At 43.2% G+C, this 26441-nt stretch overlaps 1 protein-coding gene across 19 annotated transcripts in view; it reads left to right on the top strand.

The window, feature by feature from the left end:
- znf385c (zinc finger protein 385C) overlaps nt 1-26441 on the top strand; it is a 430141-nt gene that overhangs the window by 396238 nt on the left and 7462 nt on the right. For all 19 annotated transcript variants that reach the window (XM_048560946.2, XM_048560944.2, XM_048560952.2 and 16 more), the window contains 3 exons: nt 8473-8632; nt 21497-21820; nt 25293-25480. In XM_048560946.2, the coding sequence (XP_048416903.2) occupies nt 8473-8632; nt 21497-21820; nt 25293-25480 (672 nt within the window). The remainder of the gene's footprint in view (nt 1-8472; nt 8633-21496; nt 21821-25292; nt 25481-26441) is intronic.

Below are 26441 nucleotides of genomic sequence, written 5' to 3'. Positions count from 1 at the left end.
GCTCCTATGATACAATCAGCGTTACAGCAGTGGGTCTGAAATTACTTTTTTTTGTAATTTCCTAAGGACTATTGTAACTGCGTAAAAGCAGAGCTGGCTAAATTGAATTAACAATTTGGGTTAAAGGATAGGTCAATAGAAATGCAAACATTTAAAGGGGTATTTTAGAATGTACAGAATAGAAAAATTCCAATGAGTAAGAAAAGTGCCAAGAGACAAACCCCACTGTCCAAGGTTAAGTGGAAGTGTGAAAAGTAATATCAAACTTAAAGTAAAAGCATATCATTGTGCAAAGACAGTGGCAGATCAGAAGACTGGATGAAATATAAAAAACAGCAGGGATATCCAATCCGAGCATCAAGTTGGTCCATTAGCAGGCAACAAGTGAGCAGATGGAGGTGTGGATTAGGCTTGTCAGAGACATTACAAACCCACAAGACCAAGAGGCACTTGACTAGATGTGATTGATTCAGTCAGCTATAGTTCCCTAGCCATGGTGTAGTTGCTCTATGCAGCCTAACGTAACAGAACTTGCTCGCAGTTATCAGTTCCTTCCAGGAAACATCAGTCACAGCTCCCACTCTGTTTTATGCAGCAGCAACAGATGACATGTCACTACTCCAACAACAACTAACACAGTACAGCACCTCTATCATAATGAACCATTCAAAGTGTTTTGCAAGAACATTATAACAAAATATGATACCCAGCCACATATTAGATCAGACAACCAGAAGTTTTGTCCAAGATGTGAGGTTCAAGCAGTCTCTCAAAAGTGGAAAGCAATGTAGAGAGGTGAAGGGGTGTAAGAAAGAAATTCTAAAGATTGGTGCCTTGGCATGCGACCCAATTGTGGTGTGATAAGAATTGAAAATACCCAAGAGACCAGAAGTGGACCAGCACAAATCCTTTGGAAAGCAGTGGGGGTTCCTCAGTCTGAAATGACAGATAACACGTGTCTAATTTGTCAGACAATCTTCCCTCGAGTTTGTGACTGGGCCAAGTTTGCAGTAGGGACCAGTACAGTGTCATTCCTGTGCAGCTGAGATACAATTTAAAAACCCCTGTGCGACAGGGTGCTTTCAGCTTGCAAGGAAATAGCTAGCAAAGGCATGAAGGGCAGGGACCCAATGTAATCACCTTTAAACTCACTGTAACCCCCTCAGACTGGCAAATGGGGCATTGGAGAGAAAAAGAACAGTCGCAACATTCTTAAGAACTCATTCTCATAGAGAGGATAACTTACAGTTCTGTGAATTTGCGACCATGTCATCAAACCTGTGCTTCCATGGGAGTACTGCTGACATTTCATGCCTATATATTTTCATAATCAATGGGCCTCTTAACTGTGCAGTCTCTTATGCTGGCTGTTTATCAGCATGAATAGAACCATAACTCATTTTGCGTTTTTGTTCAAATTTCACTTTTGATCCGATTTCAATCCTGGATTTGCATCCAGCTTTTTTTTCTCAGAGTGATGGAAGACACCAATGATGCTGTGGGATAATAGGCCATAATTCTGCTTGACAAGGCTAACCATCACTAGGTTGGTGTAGTGATTGCTGGTGTTGACAAAAACTGCAATGCAATGATTGCTGAAGGGGATGATTTAGCTCTGAAAGCTATTCATTGATCTAATTTAGATTCAAATCAACCATTCTACCCAAATATAATAAAATGTGAGGCTGGATGAACACAGCAGGCCAAGCAGCATCTCAGGAGCACAAAAGCTGACGTTTCGGGCCTAGACCCTTCATCATCGGCTCTCTGATGAAGGGTCTAGGCCCGAAACGTCAGCTTTTGTGCTCCTGAGATGCTGCTTGGCCTGCTGTGTTCATCCAGCCTCACATTTTATTATCTTGGAATTCTCCAGCATCTGCAGTTCCCATTATCTCTCATTCTACCCAAATACTTCTCTTGTTTGCAAAGAAATGAAATGCAGCGTCAAAAGGTATTCAATAATGTCTTCGATGGACTGCACCATTAGCCACTGACCCGAGGCAAAACTGACTAAGATAGGACACACAGGTAAATCTCTCATTGTCATAGTATAGCCATCCTCATTGCTCTGGACACCATTTTGTTCCTATTAAATTGATTCTACCTTCTGCCTTTGATGATTCTGTTTAACAAGCCTCACATTACTTTGGATAAATATATTTGGAAGAGAAAATAAATCCATTGTTAATACACTTATTCAGACTGACGAACATCTGTCCCAGCGTTTGAATGTGACCCCAAATTGCCTGATGTGCATTTTCAAACTTTCGCATCTCTCTGTCAAATTTAAGTAATACTTCTGTATTTAATGGTGTTATCTTTGGACTGTACAATCAATTTTGTATCTTCACACTTTGTGCTGGCTCCCATGCGAAACACAGTTATGCATATAAATCACATAAAGAGCAAGCATTGATGTGATAAAATATGTCATTTCAGTTATTACTTATGCATCAGCAGTCCATTGTGTGCTTTTGGTTAGTATTCAGTGCTGACTGTGAAAACAGTTTTCAAGAACAGCATTGGTCAGTTTGGTACCAGATGTCCTTATCGCTGTTTGCAGTGCACTATATTTATAATTACCGTATCTGTCATGTTTTGTGCATGCTGAATTTTTAAACAACACATTGCCTCAATAAGATTTATTGAAAAGATGAAGCTGAGATTTTCTGAGTGACTATCCATTTTTAATATTCGTTGCCAGAACACAAATCAATACTGCAGCACATCGGTGATATGTAGAATATGATGCTGGTTCAAATTTACATGAGGTATTATCAACTTAATGCAGACGGGCGAATCCTCAGTGCGAGGTGTTGTTCCATTTAAATCTCATTCCAAATGGGCTTTGAACCTTGGGAACAGTCAGATTTGAGAAGCAACAGACCAGGCAGAACAAAAGAACAAACCTGGAAGACATAAAAACTAGTGAATAACAGTTGCAGTCAACAAAATAAGATAATGTTTTCATTCAGCTTCTTCTTCGTGAGTTTTGACCCATTCAAGGACGGTGACCGGAGTGTAGTGCAAACCCAATTAAATTCACAAGCCCCAAGAGGAAACTGGCAGGCTACCTTGTGCAGGGGTTGGAACCCAAAGCAGAATCCTCTGCTCCAAAAGGATGTGGGAAGGGCAGTTAATGAAGGAGGGAAGCAGTATATTCATAGGACTGTGAACCATTCAGCCCATCGAGATTGCTCCACCATTCAATGAGATCATGGTTGATGTGATAATCCACAATTCTACTTTCTGCCTGTTCCTCATCACCCGTGTTTCCCTTACTGATCGAAAATATATCTAAATCAGCATTGACAGCCCTCTCTGGTAAATAATTCCGCAGATTCACAACCCTCTGAGAGAAGAAATTTCTCCTCATCTCTGTCTTCAATGGGTGCCCCTTATTCTGAGATTATGTCTCTAGTCCTAGACTCTCCCACAAGGGGAGACAACCTTTCCACATCTACTCTGTCAAGTCCCCTAAGAATTCTGTCTGTTTCAGTAGACTCTCCTTTCATTCTAACTTTCTGTCCCTTCTGCCCATCACTTGCTACTCAGCAGTCTCCTTGGCCTTGCTTGCCTTCTCCTGCATCCTCAGTGACCCTGGAGGGGTGCTCCTCTCATAGCAAATGTGCTCTTCTCCAGGATGACAATGTGCCCTTCTCCAGGATGCCAACATGCCCTTCTCCAGGACACTAATGTGCCCTTCTCCAGGATGCCAGTGTACCCTTCTCCAGGATGCTAATGTGCCCTTCTCCAGGATGCCAATGTGCCCTTCTCCAGGATGCTAATGTGCACTTCTCCAGGATACTAATGTGCCCTTCTCCAGGATGCCAATGTGCCCTTCTTCAGAATGCCAACATGCCCTTCTCCAGGATACCAATGTGCCCTTCTCCAGGATGCCAATGTGCCCTTCTCCAGGATGCTAATGTGCCCTTCTCCAGGATGCCAATGTGCCCTTCTCCAGGATGCTAATGTGCCCTTCTCCAGGATGCCAATGTGCCCTTCTTCAGAATGCCAACATGCCCTTCTCCAGGATACCAATGTGCCCTTCTCCAGGATGCTAATGTGCACTTCTCCAGGATACTAATGTGCCCTTCTCCAGGATACTAATGTGCCCTTCTCCAGGATGCCAGTGTACCCTTCTCCAGGATGCTAATATGCCCTTCTCCAGGATGCCAATGTGCCCTTCTCCAGGATGCTAATGTGCACTTCTCCAGGATACTAATGTGACTTCTCCAGGATGCCAATGTGCCCTTCTTCAGAATGCCAACATGCCCTTCTCCAGGATACCAATGTGCCCTTCTCCAGGATGCCAATGTGCCCTTCTCCAGGATGCCAATGTGCCCTTCTTCAGAATGCCAATGTGTCCTTCTCCAGGATACTAATGTGCCCTTCTCCAGGATGCCAATGTGCCCTTCTCCAGGATACTAATGTGCACTTCTCCAGGATACTAATGTGCCCTTCTCCAGGATGCCAATGTGCCCTTCTTCAGAATGCCAATGTGCCCTTCTCCAGGATACTAATGTGCCCTTCTCCAGGATGCCAATGTGCCCTTCTCCAGGATGCCACCAAGCCTCAGAGCTACTAGTCTCTGATTGTCCAGCAGCTCTCGCTAAATGACGTCTGTCTCCAGAGTCTTTATTCCTGGCAATGGAGAGGCGGGTAGCCTCACCACTGCCTGATGGCCCTGTGATCCAGGAAGATCTTCCCCCGATGAGGCAGCATGAGCTTCTCATTGGCTATCCAGCTGGCCAGCTAGATCCCCTAGCACATCAACAAGATCCCACCTTACAGTTGGTGTGGGTGAAGAATTCTCTGGTGGTTTTTATTTTAAATTCATATGTGGCATGTGGTTCACTGGCTGGCTGACATTTATTGCCTGCTCCTAGCTGCCCTTGAACTGAGTGGCTTAATAGACCACTTCAGAAGGCAGTTGGGAGTCAACCACGTTGATTCATATGTAGACCTGACCAGATGAGGATGGCTAATTTCCTTCCCTGAAGGACATCAGTGAGCCAGATGAGTTTTTTCTGAAAATCGGCAATGGGTTTCATGGTCATCAGTAGGTTCTGAATCCCAAATTTCCTTTTTAATTGAATTCACATGCCACCATCTGCCAGCGTAGGATTGAAATCCAGGTCTCCAGAACATTAGCTGAGTTTCTGGATTAATAGTCTTATGATATGCCACTAAGCCATCACCAATGCTAATGAGGAAAGTATCTCTGATTCTAGCTGGATGAATTTGTCACTAGCTATATAACTGACTTGTCCACTTTAGGTCAGTTTAGATTAATTCACACTCACTGGATCAATGGACAGACTTTTCCAGTAGACTTCAGGGATGAGTCCCTAAACAACACTTAGCAGCAACAAAGCCTATGTTACATCCTTCCACGTGGTGATTTCCTAATTGTCCCATTCAATGCTCGTAGTATTAAGGGGACAGACACTGCTGAAGCAGATAGGTAATCCTGAGCACAGCTCCACATGCCTGTGCTTATCACCAGTACTTAAATAACCAAGGTGTAGACCTGTAGGTGGAGTAGACTGGAGACGGATGCCCTGTGGCTGAATCAGACTCTGCCACGGTTGCTGCCTCTTCACTAATTTCGATGGCTTGTTGCTGCTTGAAGAGTCCAGCTTTGGAAGACAACCTCCCAGCCTGTCTCCATAGCAGGAACGTATTGAGGAGCTGCCAACTGCTCTGCTCCCAACCTCAAATTGCCACCACAAGATCTGGAAAACACAGCCCAACATGTGTCACTCAGTTGAGCTGGACCAAGGTTTCCAATAATGTTGTACAGCCGAATAAGGGTTGCTCTTCCAAAACCGCAAACAGCGAATGTTTTACTCAGTCATCAACAGCACAGCACCCACACTGAGAGTACTTGGATCAAACATGGAAGAGTACTTTTGTGTGTTCTCATACTCTCCACATTGTTTGATTTGGTCCCATCCTTGCCATAGAATGAGCCCAGAGGCTAACCACTTTCATTCAAGATTACTGTCTGCACCTTCTAATAGCGTCTTTAACTCTGGGCCAGGAGGTCAGGGTTCAAGTCCCACCTGCTTCAGACGTGAGTCATAACATCGCTGAAACGATCAATTAGAAAATATCCACTCTTCACGACCAATTTTTCTTTCTCTGAACCTCATCAGCCGGTCCTGCTCTCGAATATTTTCTGAAGTAAGAATGTCCCATCCAAGGTTTTTGGCCTGAAATTGATCTCTGCCAGGACTGTGAAATGAGCCAATCATCAACCAATGTCTCACCACAGCGATAATAAAAGCAAAATAGCTTTCACTACAGCTGATCCGCTCTGGCTGGAGTCAACAGAAGGAGAGTTTGGGCTTTCCACTTGTTCCCGGGTCTTGCTGTCCTCTTCACTTGGTTTTGGGATGAAAAACCTTGCTAATATTTTCCTAATCAATAAAAACTGATGTGGTGAAATATCATCTGCCAACTCACTACAGCCTCTCTCACCCTGTAGGGCATAACCAGCTTCACCTTCATATTGCCACCCTCACTCCCCCATCCAAGTTCAATGCTTAGGAAGAAAGAATTGAAACCGATTTTCTACCTTCATTTTATCATTGTTGAATGACAAGTCTTATCAACATTCATCATGTTCTTTGTCTTGATGAGCGTTGTTGATGAATTTCTCTTTACATTTTGAATACCCTGAAATCCTCCTCAAAGGAAAAGGTGATCAGTTGGCTAACGCAGTTTGGCTGATTTGTTATATTACTGCTGTCGGTAATAAGTTCTACCATAATGAAAAATGCCAAAACATGTAACAAAGCAGGCTGTGCGGACAAGTGAAGATGGAATTGAAGTTGGTCTTGCTTCAAGGGATTTCGGATCCGGGCCACCAGCTGCTATGCATTGGCAACTGTTTATTTTAGGAGCTTCCACTTTTAAACTTTAGTTAATTCTGTCAAGCTCCACTGGGCATGAGTGTGGCGACGGAAGGAAACAAACAAGTTGTCAAAATGCGTCTGAATCTTTTGTCACTGTTTTTAAAAATAGTAGCAATAGACTGGAGAGAAAGAGGGCTATTGTTCTTGCAGCATGTCCCTCGTTGGGTGCATTTTTTACAAAAAGGTGCTTGAGTTTCTGAAAGAAGCCGTTGAGGATATGCTTTATATCCTGAGGGTATCTGTCTAATTAGAGTCCAGATCAAAGCAAGTCTGCTGATAGATCTGCAATGTTTTTCATCTTCCGGCTTCAGGGCTTGAGTGAGAGATTGCGTGTAGGAGCAGCTTATTTATGGAGCAAAAAGAACAAAGGAATTAAATTGTATTCTGTCCAGGTGAAATAGATATCCCACACCAAGGCTCAAGAACTCAAGGCTTGTAATTCATTTCTTGCAATAATCTATAGTAATATCATGGCCCTTGTCTCAGCCTGCAATACGGAAATGAATTGATAATCATTTTTATTGAATTATTTCATTAATGAAGAAAAGTCCCGCTGATAGTGCTGCCTTTAAGCCAGGTAGCACTTAATTATTAATCTCTTAAGTGAAATGGATCCCAAATGAAGTCAGGAAATTTGAGGTCCCGGGAAAAGACGTTAATGTGGAGAAAAGAAGTGTTGTGTCCATTTTCAGTGGTATCCTGAGGACCTTATTAAAGTGAATTGGTGAGCATGGTAAGTGTTCATAATTGAGCCCTGTAAAACACTGAGCAATATATTATTTTTTATTCATTCCTGGACTTAAGCATTGCTGTGAGTGCCAGCTGCTTTTGATTAATCTCTACGTGTTCTTGAGAATGTGGTATTGAGCTGTTTTTTTGAACCACTGCTGTCGATATAGGTGTAGGTACACCCACGGTGCCATTTGAGAGTGAGTTCCAAGATTTTGACCCAGCTAAAGAGAAGTTGCATGTATGTAGTTCCACGTTAGTGGTTAGCACTGCCACCTCACAGCACCTGGGACCCCATTCGATTTCAGTCTCAGGCGAATGTCTTTGTGGAGTTTGCACATTCTCTCTGTGCCTGTATGGGCTTCCTCCAGGTTCTCTGGCTTCCTCCCATAGTCTAAAGATGTGCAGGGTAGGTGGATTGGCCATGCTAAATTGTCCCATACTGTCTGGGGATGTCCGGTGGATTAACCATGGTAAATGCAGGGATATAGGGATAGGTTAGGTGGGCAGATGTGGATGGGATGCTGTTCAGAGGGTCGGTGTGGATCCGATAGGACGAATGACCTGCTTCCACACAGTAGGGATTCTATGATTCCAAGTCTGGACAATGGGTGACTTGGAGGGGAACTCGCAGGTGGTATTTGATGTTTCCCTTTCTATTGCAAACCAATACATAAATAAATTGGCCAAGCAACAACCTCAATGGTGTTTGAATAATGGCACGATTTGTGTTCTTTAAACAATATTGAATCACAAAAGAAAAGATTGTGATCAAGTTATTTTGATCTTAACTGAATGGTTCATTTCTTTTACTTTGTAGAACCAGGCTGAGGCACACTACAAGGGCCATAAACACGCCCGAAAGCTCAAAGCTCTGGAGGCCCTGAAAAATAAGCAGAAAACCACAGCAGCCAAGGACGATGACGTGACGCAATCAGTTCACAACCCAGACGACACCACGAGCGATGCAGAGAAAACAGGTTAATGACCCCGATTCTGTTAGTAACAGCAGACTTTGATGCATCTTTTACCTAATTATTGAAATTTAACAAATTGTTCAATGCAACAACAGCTTCTTGTAACTTCGATGTTAAAAGCAGCAAAATAGCCAACAGAAGTTTCACCTTAACAGGGACTGTGTCTGTTGCTTTCCCAGTGTTTACAACAACATGGCACTCACCTTGTAAATTGTCACCGTTACCACAGGGCTGCCACATCATGTATCACAGGATTGTACCCATTAGAGTTTAGAAGGTTGAGGGGAGATCTAATAGAAACTTACAAGATAATGTATGGTTTAGAAGGGGTGGATGCTAGGAAGTTGCTTCTGTTAGGTGGGGAGACTAGGACCCGTGGGCACAGCCTTAAAATTAGAGGGGGTAAATTTAAAATGGAAATGAGACGACATTTCTTCAGCCAGAGAGTGGTGGGCTTATGGAATTCATTGCCGCAGAGTGCAGTGGAGGCCGGGACATTGGATGCCTTCAAGGCAGAGATCGACAAATTCTTGATCTGAAAAGGAATCAAGGGCTACAGGGAGGGTGCAGGGAAGTGGAGTTGAAATGTCCATCAGCCATGATTTAAATGGCGGAGTGGACTTGATGGGCCGAATGGCCTTACTTCCACTCCTATGTCTTATGGGCTTATGGTCTTTTGGTCTAATCATGGGGCACATCATCACAAAGCTGTCACTTCGGCAATCAATGTAAAGCAAGAGGTGTGAGACCACCGCTTAGTACCTTGTTTCACAATTCTTGGGCGTCGCAGTATAACTCTGATTCTGTGCAAAACTGTAGATAAAAATGTCAGGTGTTTTTGCTTAAAACTAACTAAAGGAATCCTCTGCCTCCCACTCTCATGTTGTTGAATGCGAGTGAAGGTGTGCTCGTGTGGAAGAATGGACGGTACCCTCTGTCTTCAGATGAGGATGAATAGATACATTTCTGGACACTAAAGGTAACAGGGAAGGTGGGGAGAGAGCAGTAGAGCATTGAGATAGAGGATCGACATGATCATATCAATTGGTGGAGCTAGCCTTCTGAGCTGAATGGCCTGCATCTGCTCTTATTTTCTACATTTGTATGCTTGGTGTTTCCAGTCCATGTGATCCACAGTAAGGGACAACTGGCAATATAGTCTGCTGGTTAATGATATGCTGCAGATACCCAAGAGGCCAGAACCCGGACCAGCATGATGGTTGGAGTTTACTCACTACAGTGTGTGAGTGACTCTGTTCATTGTTTCTGATAGGTAAGTTTTGTAGATGCTGAAAATACTGGTCAGCCACAGTAGAGTCTCCGAAATTTACCAACACCGATCAGTTTGATACTTCTGTCAATCAATTGATATCCAATTGGCAGTCCCAGTATCACCGCAGATAATTCCAGTTCCCTCTCATAGTGTAACTAATTCACTGGGTTATGATAAATTAGTTAGGAATGGACAATCTGTTGTGAGATTACACAAGTGGCTTTGCCACAAATGAGGTTATAGCAACTCCAATGAATTTCTGGCTTGAGAAGTGATCCTATGGATATTTCCTGTTTGTTATCCAGTTACTAGGTTTGATATCACATCTGAAATACCCATTACTGTAGTTTTGTGTGTAAAATAATTTATGGCACAATTTCTCTCAACCACAACTGGACACGTTGAGGTGAACGTTATGTTTCTCAGCAGAGGGCTGATGTGGAAGGGCTTGGCCCATTAACTCCTGCCTTCTGTCTGTATGGAATAAATGTGTTGCTGCCACTTAGCAGACCCAGACCACAGGAGCTGGGGTCCATCCCACCCCCTGGAAATGACATTATAATTTAAGTTTGTTACCTTCCTTTTTTTCGTTCTATCGATTTCCATCACCGTCCTGGTCTTCTTTTTCGAGTTACAGTGCCCAACCAGGAGCTGTTTTAACCATTTAATAGTGATAATGGGAACTGCAGATGCTGGAGAATCCAAGATAATAAAATGTGAGGCTGGATGAACACAGGAGGCCCAGCAGCATCTCAGGAGCACAAAAGCTGACGTTTCGGGCCTAGACCCTTCATCAGAGAGCTCTCTGATGAAGGGTCTAGGCCTGAAACGTCAGCTTTTGTGCTCCTGAGATGCTGCTGGGCCTCCTGTGTTCATCCAGCCTCACATTTTATTATCTTAACCATTTAATAGTTTATTTTCCAATAAGCATATGGACGTACATGGAATAGTGTAGGTTAGATGGGCTTGAGATCGGTATGACAGGTCGGCACAACATCGAGGGCCGAAGGGCCTGTAGTGTGCTGTAATGTTCTAAAAAAAAATTAGCAGCTGCCCAGTGTGGAACTGGCCAGTTGTAACTGTGTAGCAAGCTTGCATCGTGACCACAGATTTTTCCCTCTGTTCTTTACCAACTGTGCAGTGTTTATCAGAGTCTGCTTCTTAAACCAGTTTTCAAATGCCACTCCATAATAAGCTCTGATGCTTCCCGATAATGCAACAAGTAATATAGTGTTAAGTCATTGTTGCAGCTACCCTCATGTGTGGTGGTTCTGAGATCCAGTACTGCCGGCCAGTGCAGAGGGCTAATGTCATGGTGGTGTCAGCTGTGAAGTCCCCCTTGCTCTCAGTATCAGCCTTTATCATTTAGAACATAGAACATAGAACAGTACAGCACAGAACAGGCCCTTCAGCCCACAATGTTGTGCCGACCATTGATCCTCATGTATGCACCCTCAAATTTCTGTGACCATATACATGTCCAGCAGTCTCTTAAATGACCCCAATGACCTTGCTTCCACAACTGCTGCTGGCAACGCATTCCATGCTCTCACAACTCTCTGCGTAAAGAACCTGCCTCTGACATCCCCTCTATACTTTCCACCAACCAGCTTAAAACTATGACCCCTCGTGCTAGCCATTTCTGCCCTGGGAAACAGTCTCTGGCTATCAACTCTATCTATGCCTCTCATTATCTTGTATACCTCAATTAGGTCCCCTCTCCTCCTCCTTTTCTCCAATGAAAAGAGACCGAGCTCAGTCAACCTCTCTTCATAAGATAAGCCCTCCAGTCCAGGCAGCATCCTGGTAAACCTCCTCTGAACCCTCTCCAAAGCATCCACATCTTTCCTATAATAGGGCGCCCAGAACTGGACACAGTATTCCAAGTGCGGTCTAACCAAAGTTTTATAGAGCTGCAACAAGATCTCACGACTCTTAAACTCAATCCCCCTGTTAATGAAAGCCAAAACACCATATGCTTTCTTCACAACCGTGTCCACTTGGGTGGCCATTTTAAGGGATCTATGTATCTGCACACCAAGATCCCTCTGTTCCTCCACGCTGCCAAGAATCCTATCCTTAATCCTGTACTCAGCTTTCAAATTCGACCTTCCAAAATGCATCACCTCGCATTTATCCAGGTTGAACTCCATCTGCCACCTCTCAGCCCATCTCTGCATCCCGTCAATGTCCCGCTGCAGCCTACAACAGCCCTCTACACTGTCAACAACACCTCCGACCTTTGTGTCGTCTGCAAACTTGCTGACCCATCCTTCAATCCCCTCATCCAAGTCATTAATAAAAATTACAAACAGTAGAGGCCCAAGGACAGAGCCCTGTGGAACCCCACTCACCACTGACTTCCAGGCAGAATATTTTCCTTCTACTACCACTCGCTGTCTTCTGTTGGCCAGCCAATTCTGTATCCAAGCAGCTAAGTTCCCCTGTATCCCATTCCTCCTGACCTTCTGAATGAGCCTACCATGGGGAACCTTATCAAATGCCTTACTGAAGTCCATATACACCACATCCACAGCTCGACCCTCATCAACTTTTCTAGTCACATCCTCAAAAAACTCGATAAGGCTTGTAAGGCATGACCTACCCCTCACAAAGCCGTGTTGACTGTATTTGATCAAACCATGCTCTTCCAGATGGTCATAAATCTTATCCCTCAGAATCCTTTCTAACACCTTGCAGACGACAGACGTGAGACTTACTGGTCTATAATTGCCCGGGATTTCCCTATTTCCTTTCTTGAAGAGAGGAATTACATTTGCCTCTCTCCAGTCCTCAGGTACGACTCCAGCGGAGAGCGAGGATGCAAAGATCTTCGCAAGTGGCAAAGCAATTGCATTTCTCGCTTCCCAAAGCAGCCGAGGACAAATCTGGTCCGGGCCTGGTGACTTGTCAATCTTAATGTTTGACAAAATTTTCAGCACATCAGCTTCCTCTATCTCTATCCATTCCAGCATGCACACCTGCTCTTCAAAGGTTTCATTCACTACAAACTTCGATTCGTTCGTAAAGACAGAAGCAAAAAACTCATTTAGGGCTTCCCCTACCTCCTCAGGCTCCACACACAAGTTCCCTATGCTATCCCTGATCGGCCCTACTCTTTCTTTGATCATTCTCTTATTCCTCACGTAAGTGTAAAATGCCTTTGTGTTTTCCCGGGTTCCTTCTGCCAAGCCTTTCTCGTGCCCCCTCCTGGCTCTCCTCAGACCATTTTTGAGCTCCTTCCTTGCCTGCATGTAATCCTCTCTAGCTGAACTTGACCCTAGCTTCCTCCACCTTATGTAAGCTACCTTTTTCCTTTTCACAAGAAGCTCCACCGCTCTCGTCATCCAAGGTTCCTTTATCTTACCCCTTCTTGCCTGTCTCAGAGGGACATATTTACTCATCACTCCCAACAACTGTTCCTTAAACAGTCTCCACATGTCTATAGTTCCCTTACCATGGAACAACTGCTCCCAGTCCATGCTTCCTAACTCATGTCTAATCGCATCATAGTTTCCTCTTCCCCAATTAAATATCCTCCCATTTTGCCTAATCCTCTCCTTCTCCATAGCTATGTAGAATGTGAGGCAGTTTTGGTCACTATCACCAAAATGCTCTCCCACCACAAGATCTGATACCTGCCCCGGCTCGTTTCCGAGCACCAAGTCTAGAATGGCCTCTCCCCTCGTCAGCCTGTCAACGTACTGCGTTAGGAAACCCTCCTGAACACACCTTACAAAAACAGCTCCATTCAAATCTTCTGCTCGAAGGAGGTTCCAGTCAATATTAGGAAAGTTAAAGTCACCCATTACAACAACCCTACTGCGTCCACACTTTTCCAAAATCTGTCGACCTACGCTTTCTTCAATCTCCCTGCTGCTATTGGGGGGCCTGTAGTAAACCCCTAAAGAGGTCACTACTCCCTTGCTGTTCCTAATTTCCACCCATACTGACTCGGTAGGCAGATCTTCCTCGACAATGGAAGCTTCTGTAGCTGTGATACCCTCTCTGATTAGTAGTGCTACACCCCCTCCTCTTTTTCCCCCCTCCCTATTCTTTTTAAATGTTCTAAACCCTGGAAGATCCAGCAACCATTCCTGCCCATAAGAAACCCATGTCTCTGTTATGGCCACAACATCATAGCACCAGGTACTGATCCATGCTCTAAGTTCATCACTTTTATTCCTGATACTCCTTGCGTTAAAGCAAACACACTTTAACCGATCCCTTGGTTCCTTCCCACTAGCTGGTCTACCTCTTGCTACTGCCTCACCCGCATCAACTCTCGCCTCCGGTATACAGCTCAGGTTCCCACCCCCCTGCCATACTAGTTTAAACCCTCTCGAACTACTCGAGCAAACCTTCCACCCAGGACATTGGTCCCCTTCCAGTTCAGATGCAACCCGTCCTTCTTGTATAGATCCCACCTTCCCCAGAAGGCATCCCAATTATCTACATATCTGAAGCCCTCCCTCCTACACCAGCTGCGTAGCCACGTGTTCAGCTGCGCCCGCTCCCTGTTCCTCACCTCTCTATCTCGTGGCACTGGTAGTAAACCAGAGAACACTACTCTGTTCGTCCTGCTCTGCAGCTTCCATCCTAACTCCCTGAAATCACTTTTTATATCCTCAATCCTATTTCTGGCTACATCATTAGTGCCAATATGTAACACGATTTCTGGCTGCTCGCCCTCCCCTTTTAGAACCTTATACACCCGATCGGAGACGTCCCGGACCCTGGCACCAGGGAGGCAACACACCTTCCGGGAATCCCGATCTTGACCACAAAATCTCCTGTCGATTCCCCTAACTATCGAGTCCCCTACCACGAGTACTTTTCTATTCTGCCCCCTTCCCTTCTTTGCCACAGTGTCAGGCTCAGTGCCAGAGAACTGACTACTATGGCTTTCCTCTGGTAGGTTATCCCCCCAGCAGTATCCAAAACAGTATACTTATTGCTGAGGGGAATGCCCACAGGAGATCTCTGCACTGTCTGTCTGTCTGTCCCCTTTCCTCCCCCTAACTGTAACCCATCTATCCTTGTCCTGAGCCTTAGGAGTGACCAACTCCCGATAACTCCTCTCAATTACCCCCTCTGCCTCCCGAATGATCCGTAGTTCATCCAGTTCCAGCTCCATTTCCCTAACACGGTTTTCAAGGAGCTGGAGTTGGGTGCACTTCCCGCAGATGTAGCCAGCGGAGATGTGTGCCACGTCTCCCAACTGCCACATTCTGCAGGAGGAGCAAGCAACTGCCCTAGCATCCATACCCCACTTATCTGAACACCCACTCAATACTAAAGTAGAAAGCTTAGTTCAAGTAATAATAACAAATTAATAACGAACTTATATCCAATAGAGAAAGTTTAGAATGAACCTTACCTTATTAACTAGGTTAGAGGAGGAGGGCGGGTGGGAGACTCTACAGTTGTAGAGTCTCGGGTTTAGCCGCCTTGCTGATATATATGGTCACTGCTTTCCTTCCCGGCTGCCCCTCTGGTCCTCGTCACTTCCTCTGCTGCTCCCGCTCCTTCTCTGAAAGAGGAAAAACACCGCTGCCCACTACCGGTAAGTAATTTTAAAAATAAACTGCTTTACCTTAGCTGCAGTCTCCGGGTCCGTCTTACCTCCGCTGCTGCTCGCACTCAAAATGGCTGTTGGCGTCGAAGGGTGAGTATTTATACTCACTGCTTTCCTTCCTGGCTGCCCCTCTGGTCCTCGTCACTTCCTCTGCTGCTCCCGCTCCTTCTCTCCGCTGCTGCTGGAAAAACTCAGTAGGTCTGGCAATATCTGCCGAAAGAAAGCGGAGGTAGCACTTTGGGTCCAGTGACACTTCTTCAGATATGATAGGGAATGGGGTATATATCAACGATATGCCTTTTTTGGGACCATGGACCAAACGGAGGTGCAAAGTTTTTTTTAGAAGCATGTTTAAAGATAATCAAACCCTGCCACCTTCGCCATCAGAATCTGCTAACCATGGTTTCTGAGTCGAGCTTTTACCACCCTTGCATGACCTCAATTAGCTGGTGGAAAAGTCTCTCCTGACTGTTCTTAGCACCCCTAGAGTGTGATCTAAAATTGCAGCAGAGTGATATGTCAACAAGTACTTTTTTTTAAAGATGGCAGGCAAGCAGCTGATTTTGGCATCTCCCTGACTCGGGTATATCAAAGACTGGTGTGATGAGGTCAGGGAGGTGACCTATGCCTGGACATAAAAATTCACCCCCATTGAGACAATCCAAAATACACATGAACTCTGATTGGAATTTTCATTCATTGGAAAAGGGAATTGATCGTGAAGTCACAGAACAGGCAGTGTGATCTTTGCTACAGTCACTAAACCTGATTGATTTGTTCAGGGAGATAGAGTCATAAAGCTGTACAACATGGAAAACAAACCCTTTGGTCCAACTCATCCATGCTGACCGAATATCCTAAATTAATCCAGTCCCATGTGCCAGCATTTGGCCCATATCCCTCTAAACCCTTCCTATTCATGTACCCATCCAAATGTCTTTTAGATTCTTGGAAATAAACAACAGAAGCAGTCAGCTATGCATGTTCACTGCAGGGTCAGACAGCTGTGCAAGTTTATTTCTCCAGAGCAGGTAGGTCATAAACCTGAGGCTCCAGGCACAGAGGTAGGGAGACTACCGTGGTCCGAAAAAAGGCATGTCGTTGATATATACCCCATTCCCTATCATATCTGAAGAAGTGTCACTGGACCCAAAGTGCTACCTCCGCTTTCTTTCGGCAGATATTGCCAGACCTACTGAGTTTTTCCAGAAATTTCTGTTTTTGTTTCTGATTTCCAGCAGTTCCTTTTTTTAATTCCATTCACTCTCCCATCCATTGAAATTGAATACTGACTGGCATGTATGACTGGTGACCAACATGCCACCAGCCTTTGCACCAAAGCTTAAATTGAATTTCAATTGTAATTTGAATGCAAACCAAAACACGGATTCACCATTGTTTATTCACATTATTTTAAGAAGTATAGCTCTATAAATCTAAAATTGGTGACACTTAGCTAGCTGTAGGTTTATTCTCATTATTCTGTTCAGAAAGAAGCCGGTATAGCATTCTGTATCCAGGAGATACATGCGCTTCCCTGAAAAAACCTTTTTTAAAGGCTCAAGTCTGCCCAACAGCACTTCCACCTGAAACACAAACAAATTGCGTTTCCTCCTGCCTGTCGTTAATTCTATTGAACTAGTGAATAAGGTAAAAATCTCTGGCAGGGATATGTAGAGCAAGAACAACAAAATGATGGACTGAATAAACATAAATAAATCCTGAGTATAAGGAGACAGTTAGAGTTCAGCCTGTGCATCAATAATGAATTTTAAAAACATGTGTGGATGTAGAGGAAAGCCAATTATTGATTTAGCATGGCTTAACCTGTGACAGGTTCTAAAGAGAAGTTTCAGCTATACTTCTTGTTGCTATTTGTTATGCTTCTGTGTTCTATAAGACAACAAGAAGGTGCAGTGTTTTGAGATGGTAAACATTACATTCTGCTGAAAGCTGGATGAGCTATAACATGAATGAATTTGCTGATATTAAGCCAAGAAAAGACAGCTAATGGCAGCTTGTGCAGGTTTATGGCGAATTTGAACCAGTGACAACAAGAAGGGGATCCATCTGACCAAAGGACAGTGTTTGATTTGAAGGAACAGTTGGAGGTGACCCCAAACTGTTATTGCTGTTGTTCTTTTTGATGCCAGAGATTGCAGAAGAAATAGCTACTGGCATATTATATGTGACTTGCTGTATTGCATCCCAATTGGACACAGTTCAGGTTAAGTTTGTAATTGGATCAGATATTGAGTGCAGTGGCAAAGTACTGATGAAGCAGACTTTTGCTCTGGATAATATGGATTTTTTTTGCGTATTGCCACGGGCAAATAGTGAATATGCAGCAAATCTCCTGATGTGCGGCTTTTAGACGTAATAATATCCCCTTTAAATCCTTCCCATTGTCTGCATACCCAAGAACGGCTAAAATAAAGGTGGTGGGGGGGACGGGTGTTGGCGACAACCACAGAGCACTCCATGTGCAGCAGGGTGAGCATCACAATTGCGATGTTATTTGTCATTCCTGCCAGGGCCTTAATAGAATAGATGTTTAAAAACCCTTTCCATTTGCTTAGGAACAGGCTTCTGTTGCACATTATGTGCCAGATCTATCTGAAAATTGTGATGTCCGAAGTAGTCGATTTAATGTTACATTTAGTCCTTTTAAAATACATCAAGCTGCCCAAAATCTGCACACAGATGTGTACCTTTTAGATAGCTTGAAAGATTACTGGTTTTAACTTTATAGTGATGTTCAGAATGGCAGGTGGGGGACAAATATGATTGCTTAATCCATTAATTGTTCCTGTCCTCACAACAGATAGCTGTAAGCTACGCCCTTACAGAGGAAACATCGCAATCAGTCCCATAGATTTTAGATATTTAATATTTTTATTGCACATCAAAATACTCGCGATACTTTGCGTGTAATTGCAGAGAGCATTTATCTCCCTGGAGCAATGTGTAACATCATACCTGATATGAAATTGGCCTGGCAATGTGCATCAAAATTGAAAAGAAAATTTACATGTTGTTTGAGATACAAAAAAAATAAATTGTCTGCAGTGTTTGTTATAAGACCAGGTAAACACTCTTGTATTTTCTGAATCTTTGTTGAAATACTTCACCAAAGAATAGCACCAAACATGAATTTGAGGCTGTTTAAAGGTTTTAGGGATAATAGATTTTTTTTGTTTTACCCCTATCACCAAGACTTTCATGTTTCATGCCTAGCTGGCAAATTTTCACATGGCTGAAACACGATTGGAGAAAGCAGTTTTAAAATCAAAATCATGTACCAATCACTGGTTATTCACAAATATTAGCTAAGCAGTGAAAATGACAGCAGGGAATAAAAAGGAAAGGAAAAGGTTTAAACAAAATGAATAAGAAACTCGGCAGATCTGGCAGCATCTGTGGAGAGAAAGAGGAATAGAGTTCATTGTTCAAATCCAATCTGACTCCTCTTCAAAACTGAAGAGAGGTGGAAAAGTTACTGAATTAAACACTAAAACAAAACAAAGCCGTGGCTGCTGAAACATACCATAAACAGAAATTGCTGGAGAAACTCAACAGTTCGAGCAGTATTGATGAAGAGAAAACAGCGTTAACAGTTGGAGTTCAGTGACCCTTCTTCAGAACTGAAAGCAGCTGGGAAAAAATGGTTATTTGTGTGGATGATGAGGGGTGGTCAAGTGCATCTACACAGATGCTGTGAGACCTGCTGAGTTTCTCCAGCAGTCTCTGTGTTTTTGTTTGAAAAGTCATCGGCTTCTGTGCTGTTGAAAAAGGCAGATGGACAAGTAGAACAGAGGGTAGGGTTAATGGAGATTGAAGATTAAGGGAATCACAGAATAAAAGATGAAGAGAGTAGTAATGATTCTGGAGAAGACATTGGCGTAGATGCTAAGATCAATAAAGTCATGCTGTGACTGAAAAGCAAAACTGTGACAAACAAGATGCAGACACTGCGGGGGTGGGAATCGAAATGGTTGACACAGTTCATGGTCTGAAGCTGTTGAACTCAATATTGAGTCCTGTAGGGTGTAAAATGCCTAAAGGGAAATGAGGTGCTGTTCCTCAGGCCTGTGTTGGGCACTGCTTGAACATTACAGCAGGTCCACAACGCAAATGCGAGTGAGAGAGCACAAGCAATAATGTCAAAATAGATTTCCCCTCATTTAGATGAAAATGGTAACACACAACTTTAGTATTGCCGAGAAAAGATACTTTTGGTGAAGCTTTACACTTTGCACTCATCAGGACAATTCTCAAGAAATACTTAAATATAGGGGAAACACCATTATACTGTGTGAGAGGAGAGTGTTAATTGGTAGCAAGTGGACTCTGGTTGCCATAGCAATAGCTCGATCAGTCAGAGGCTAGTCGCCAACCAATCAGCACTCTCATCTAACACTGTAGAACTATTGTTTTCCCTTTATTTGAGTAATTCTTGAGAATACTCCTGATGAGTGCAAGGCATTGAGCTCCTCTGATGCTGCCTGGCCTGCTGTGTTCCTCCAGCTCCACTCTGTGTTACCTCTGACTCCAGCATCTGCAGTTCTTGCTATCTCTGAGCTGCAATAAAGTTTGTCATTTTTCAGCAATTCTGAATGAATTAGAAGTTGCAAAATTCAAAATATTTGTGAACTCTTCATTGAACTATCATTTCCACTCCCTCCCCCCCCCCCCCAAAAAAAGTAAAATTATGGTTACAAAATCCAGTGTCCCGTGTGCTAGAAACACATAGAATTGGAAGCTTCCTGTGTCTACAGACATGAGGCATCTGTCTGCTGAGCTCGCTTCTCCTGAAACGGCTAACCATCCTCACATCAGAGGTATTTTCAGGTTGACCATCAGCCTGCTTTTCCCCACAATGAACGTACATTCCATAGCTATCTAGTCCTGGAGTGGGACTCAAACACAGGGCCTCTGATTTAGAGGAAGGAATACTACACTCTGCACCACAAGACCTCCTTCCAAGCAGGTGCCAAGTTTTGTGAATTCCCAATGCACATAAATGGGTAGCAACAGATGTTGTCAAAATATCTGAGGGTTTATTCACGTTCTGAATCTTCAAAGGGATTCCACCTTCTCTTTCACCTCAAAACCAATACAAACCAAAAGGAGCAGTATTAATCGAGGGGGGAGGGGAAGACCCAAATTTGGACTACCCACCTCAGAATAGAACAACTTAGATGTGGAGGATGATGCAGACAATAGTGCCCAACATTCAAACAAAATAATAAAAATATTGCTAAAGCTTAAATTATAAAGGACAATAAAGCTAGACTTCCCAGTTTCAGCTCCAACATATCAGGTTTTACGAAGTTAGCTCTTGGGGAAATCAGAAGCCTACAGCCCAAGGTACCTTATTTTTCAGTCTCTGATAGCCCTATACCAGCATGACGACCACTTATCTTCACCAGTTTTCCTGTTCAATAATGTTCTGATTCGAACGGACCAGGAGATGTGTGTGCTCTTGACGCCATCAATCCACAGTTTATTTAAAGCCTGTTGGAGCAGCAAAGACAATAATAGCAGAGATATTAGATTTAAGCTTTTGAACTTCAGAATTTTAATATGGATTTCATGTCTCACCAGTGCTAAAATTACTATTTGTAATTTCAGTTTGAATACTTGCTTTTAATGAAAGATGCTGACTTTACAATCTGCGGCGCAGTATTGAATTTGTAGCATTTTGAAGTCTGAATGACATTTACCTTCTGAAGGAACTATCTCTTCCAGTTAATTTACTTTTCTACATTAACAGTGCTGAGAATCACAATGTAGAAGACAAGATTCCATAATAAGACAAAAGAATCACATACCATGTTTCACAATAATATAGACAAGAGGGAGGCAGATTAAATTAAATCAAGCCAGTCTCCATTAATCCACTGAATAGGTGAAAGTAATCCAATTTAAGTTTATCCGCATCTTTGTCTCTGTCAAAATATAGATACATGAAAAAGGATATACTTTTTCAATCTGTTCTTTATTTGATTTACAGAGGATTGTCCGACCACACCAACGGGTGAGAAAACAAAAGGTAATTCTACCTCACTGGTCCAAGTATCAAAAGTATTTCTGGTGGAAAATGCTGGCAGCAAGATGTCCACTTTTTCCTGCTCTGAAGCTACGAATGGCAGGTCGGAAAATGACATTGCAACCTCAGTCGTGCACACTGCAGAGATCGTTCGAAGCGAGGGCACCGACAGTGTTGGCTCAGCGCCTGAAAGTGAGAAGGACGGAGAGAAAATGAAACAGCAGCTTTACTGCGCAGTTTGCAAAGTGACAGTGAACTCCGCATCACAGCTCGAGGCACACAACAATGGTAAATGACCTCACTGCTTGTGGCCTGTGGAAATGGGCCACGTGGACGACAATAAAAGTAGCAAAGTCTTCTGCAAGGTGCAGAAACAGACCCTTCGGCCCAACTCATCCATGCCAACCATGTTCCCAAACTAAACCACTTGCCTGTGTTTGGCCCATATCCCTCTAAACCCTTCCAATTCATGTGCCTGTCCAAATGTCTCTTAAATGTTGTATCTGTACCTGCATTAACCACTTCCTCAGGCAGCTCATTCCACACACGAACCACCCAGAGTGGCAGAATATTACATGCCCCCCACCCAGGATGTGCTTTTGGCAGAAGCGTGTCATATGCAGCAGGTGGCTTTGCCAGCAACTTCCTACCTGTCTCACCCCAACCCCACGCCCACCCACCGAACTCAGCTCAATAATAGAGTGGGCAGGCACCGAAATCAAATGACCATCGGCCATATCTGAATGAAGTTCTTTGGATCAACTTGTTCCGTGTTGTTATTACCCACTTATGGAGCAGATGGGACTTGAACTGAGGCCTCCTGGCCCAGAGGTAGGGGCACTACCAAAGCACCTTAACAGCCTTTTGTCGCTGAGCAAATCATTAAGGATGCATTAAGCTTGTTAAATTACTTTGCCTACACCATAACGCTGGATTCTGTTTCTTTTAAAAATGTGTTTAAAATTACAGGAATTAAATGGGTGGTATCTTCAGGGGGTGCCCTCTGTCCTTTGGGGCCATCCCCGTACATACATTAAATCTAACTCCTCTATCCTCCTCACATGCCTGTTGCTAATGTAATGAAAGATCCTTGCACCACCCCTGTCCCCTCTGGCTCACTTTACCCTGGAATCCATAGGGTCTTTTTCAAGGATTTTGTCTGCAGTCCCAGCAATGCCCACTAGGGAGCTCCAGCACGGCCTGGGCTTTTGGAGCTGCCGGCTAATCAGATTAGCTGGGACATCCTCCCTACTGCTGAGCAGAAGTCCTACTCTGCATTAATTTAGCCACCTGCCAAGCCAATCAGATCCCGTACTATTCTGCCTGAAGTATGTTCCTTGCATAGTAGGTATCCTGGTCTTCATCTCTAAGAAACGTTTGTGGAGGAGAACCCTAACAGTGTTCTGGGGAGTGGATTGTGAATTTAATGAAATTACTTAATCAAGAAACCAAGATGTTTAAAATAGCTACGCTAATATGCAGTTTCCCTTACAAATAGTGTGCCAATCGTATCTTTACTTAAGTTTTAGTCAAATTGATGTGATAGGTGCCAACATCACACATTAGATTCATTCCTTGGGAAAATACCCCCATTTCCCATGGAATCATGACAGAGAATAAATTAAGTAAAAAAGAAAATACTGGTGACACTCAGTGGGCCAGGGACCATCTGTGAAAGGAGAAACTGGGTGAACCACTTTGATGGAAAATGATTCATTGCTTTAATGATAGAAGTGATAAGGATGAAAAGCTGTAAAAATAAAATAGAGCAAGTTAATCAATTAGTGGCTCCAGCCATATAGATTGTGAATATGAATTCCATTCTTTGAGCTACTTTCTAAAACACCTCCTTACATTGAGCCAAAATTCACCATTTCTCTGAATGGCGAATAATTGGCACTTTTAAAAACTACCTGAAGTATCCAATTCACAAAAAAGAGCTTGAGATCTTAAACATAGAACCAGAACTGCAGAATGAATTAACGTTGGTTTGATATCCTCCTGACAGTCCTTAATCCTAAGAACCTCTTCACTTCAGAACTAGAGTCTTGATTCTATCATCTTTACACTGCTCCCTTTCTTTGCCGTAGTTAGCAGCAAGTTGAGAGAAATTTGGAACAATTGTGCGCAGTATGTAGAGATCAAAGAGAATCCATTCCATTCATTAGAGTAGAGGGCAGGTCACCCTTGTGGAAGTATTTCTACTCAGAAATTAGAGCATAACTTCCAATGACTCCAAAGTAACTGTGTTGTTAAATGTTGTGCCAAAGCTGGGAGCTGGGCAATTCCATTAAAGCAGACATAAAGAAAACAAAGATAAAATGCTTTTCCCAACCTCGTGATGTCTCAAAGTATTTTACAATCAACGAGGTATTTCTGAATTATAGTCACTGCTGTAATGCATGAAACATATAACACAGTGAAACAATTTATGTGTTGACTAGCTCTGACAAACGGCATAGTGACATTGACCAGACAATCTGTTTTTATGTTGACTGAAGAATATTGGTCAGGACACTGGGAAATGTTGTCCTGCTTTTCTTCAAAATAGCTCAAAGCAGGGATACTTTACACCTGCTAGAGAAAGTAGACATGGCCTCAGGCTAACATCTCTTCAAAAGGTGGCACCTCAAACAGTGCAGTGCTCCCAATTACTGCTGCGCAGTTTGTCCACTGTCACTGGAAGTAAGACTTTCTTCGTTGTCTAGTATGGGAAATAAAACAAATATCCTGACTGAGAATATCCCAGGGTACTTTACAGCCAATCAGTCATCAATTATTCTGGTTACTGTCAGCGGAACTGCCCAATTCACCTGATTAGCTGATGTAACTACTGGGTGGCATCGTGTTCACACTCTCCCCAAGATTTTCCACAGAAGTTGGAGTGGATGATTTGGAGGGCTTGGTTGTAAAGTCTGGAGCTAGACATAAATCATTTTCTTTATAACATCTTTATTTGCAGAATGCAGTATTACATATCTCTGCCATCTATCTACCATACAAGTGTCCTAGCAAGGGTTCTGAAAAAGAGAAGAGAAATTTTAACTCTGTTTCTCTTTCCACAGATGCGGCCAAACCTGATGAGTTTCTCCAGCACTTTCCAGCGTTATTTCAGATCTCCAACATTCACATTTCAGCAGTCTTTACATATGTTCAAGATACTTAGTCAATAACTACTGCCCATTTATCACTAATATCAGCAACACAATTAACATTAAATTGTAAAAAATTTACAACCATCCCACCATGTCATATTGTGGAACTGTACAACTGTCCCTTATTTGGCTTTCTTGTAAAGTCTCTGATCATTAATGTTGGAACATTTCCAACGTTTTTGAAATGAGAACCATAACACTACTAAAAGTAGAGAGCAACATATCAATGTCTCCCAGTACATTTTAAAAGCAATCCACTTTTAAATCATGAATTGTCTGCAGTTATAAACCAAACTCTGTGCACCTTTTGTGTAGCGGTAACATTGTGTCCTTTGCTGTGTTGTATTACCCTAATGCATTTTGTATGGTATGATCTGCCTGTACTGCGCACAAAAGAAAGCTTCTCATTGTACATAGGTACATGTGGCAATAATAAATCAAAGCTAAAGAACCGTAATTAAGTCTACACATTTGTTGACAAGGCTAGTGGGTGAATAGTTTTGTTTGATCAATTTGTAAAAATTTTTGTAGCCAGTTTTGCTGTCATTAAAATTAGCAGTGTTAAGCCTGATGAATTGCGATATAATTATTTGATGTTTTTTTAGGGTCCAAGCATAAGTCAATGCTGCAGGGACAGAACAGTCACAGCAGAAGAAGCAGACTGAGACTCTTCCCACGGACTTTGTACAAAACTAAACGCATTGGTAACAAAGGGAGCATCGGTCTACAGAGCAAGGCTTTTCACTGTAATATCTGTGAGATATATGTTAACTCTGAAACACAACTCAAACAGGTGAGTTAAAGTTAGAAGTATTTCTCCCAGGATTTAAAAAGCTGAGACCTTGAATTTTACTTTGTGCATTCATCCAAGGAATCTCATTACTTACATCAGACTCAACAATTAACTAGGTAAATGCTGTTTCTCAAGCAGCCTCGGGAGTGGAATTCTTTTAATCTATGCCTTCCTGAAAGCAGACGGAACCTGCTTTGCTTAATTCCAAGCATGTAGCATTAGTGCAGTGAGTGTTTCTTTCTCCATTCACAGCCTGATCTCAGTCCTGCATCTCAGCACGTGCTGTTTGTGTAAATAAAGGCTTTCCAGCAGTTGCAATGCCACCCACTACATGGGACATGTGCCCTCTATTCCACCACTTGTGTCATCCCCCAACCCACCACAACGATTCCACTGGTGGCAGGAATGGACTTGTCAGCCCTGAACAACTTAACATTTATCACCGAATCACTCTCCAGTAGAGGAAGATCTTCATGTTCAAAGAATTAGTTTTTTTAATTCATATGCTGTGGACACTTCTGTTACTCCAAATGTGAGAAAGGCTGGTCGATCGATGGTGGGGAAGGAAGGTCTGGTGACAAAATAAACACACAGTCAGGGTTAACGAGCATGGCCCCTCAGATCTGAAGTTCTCTTTCTAAATTCCTCAGCCTCGCTACTTCTTGAAGGAAAACAAATTCAAACAGTAACACTCCAACTTTGATAAACCCCCTCCCACCTCCCTCATCCCTTGTCTATTCTCGACCTTTTTCAGCTCCATTTCTAAACTTCCCACTAAAGCACATCAGGGTGGTTTATTCCAGGGAATATGTTCAAGCTGCTGTTAATCATTTAAAATATTGGAGCACTACATGTTGTCATTTCATCTGGGCTGTTAACCATTTGAAACACTCTGATCTTATCCCTTCACCAAACTACTAACTCCAACAGCACTACCTTGTTGCCCCATGGCAAGGATGTC

Source organism: Stegostoma tigrinum, chromosome 31 (genome assembly GCF_030684315.1).
Source record: "Stegostoma tigrinum isolate sSteTig4 chromosome 31, sSteTig4.hap1, whole genome shotgun sequence".
Classification (NCBI taxonomy): domain Eukaryota; kingdom Metazoa; phylum Chordata; class Chondrichthyes; order Orectolobiformes; family Stegostomatidae; genus Stegostoma; species Stegostoma tigrinum.
Note: the sequence above shows the minus strand (reverse complement) of the source record. Positions and strands in the feature narration are given on the sequence as shown.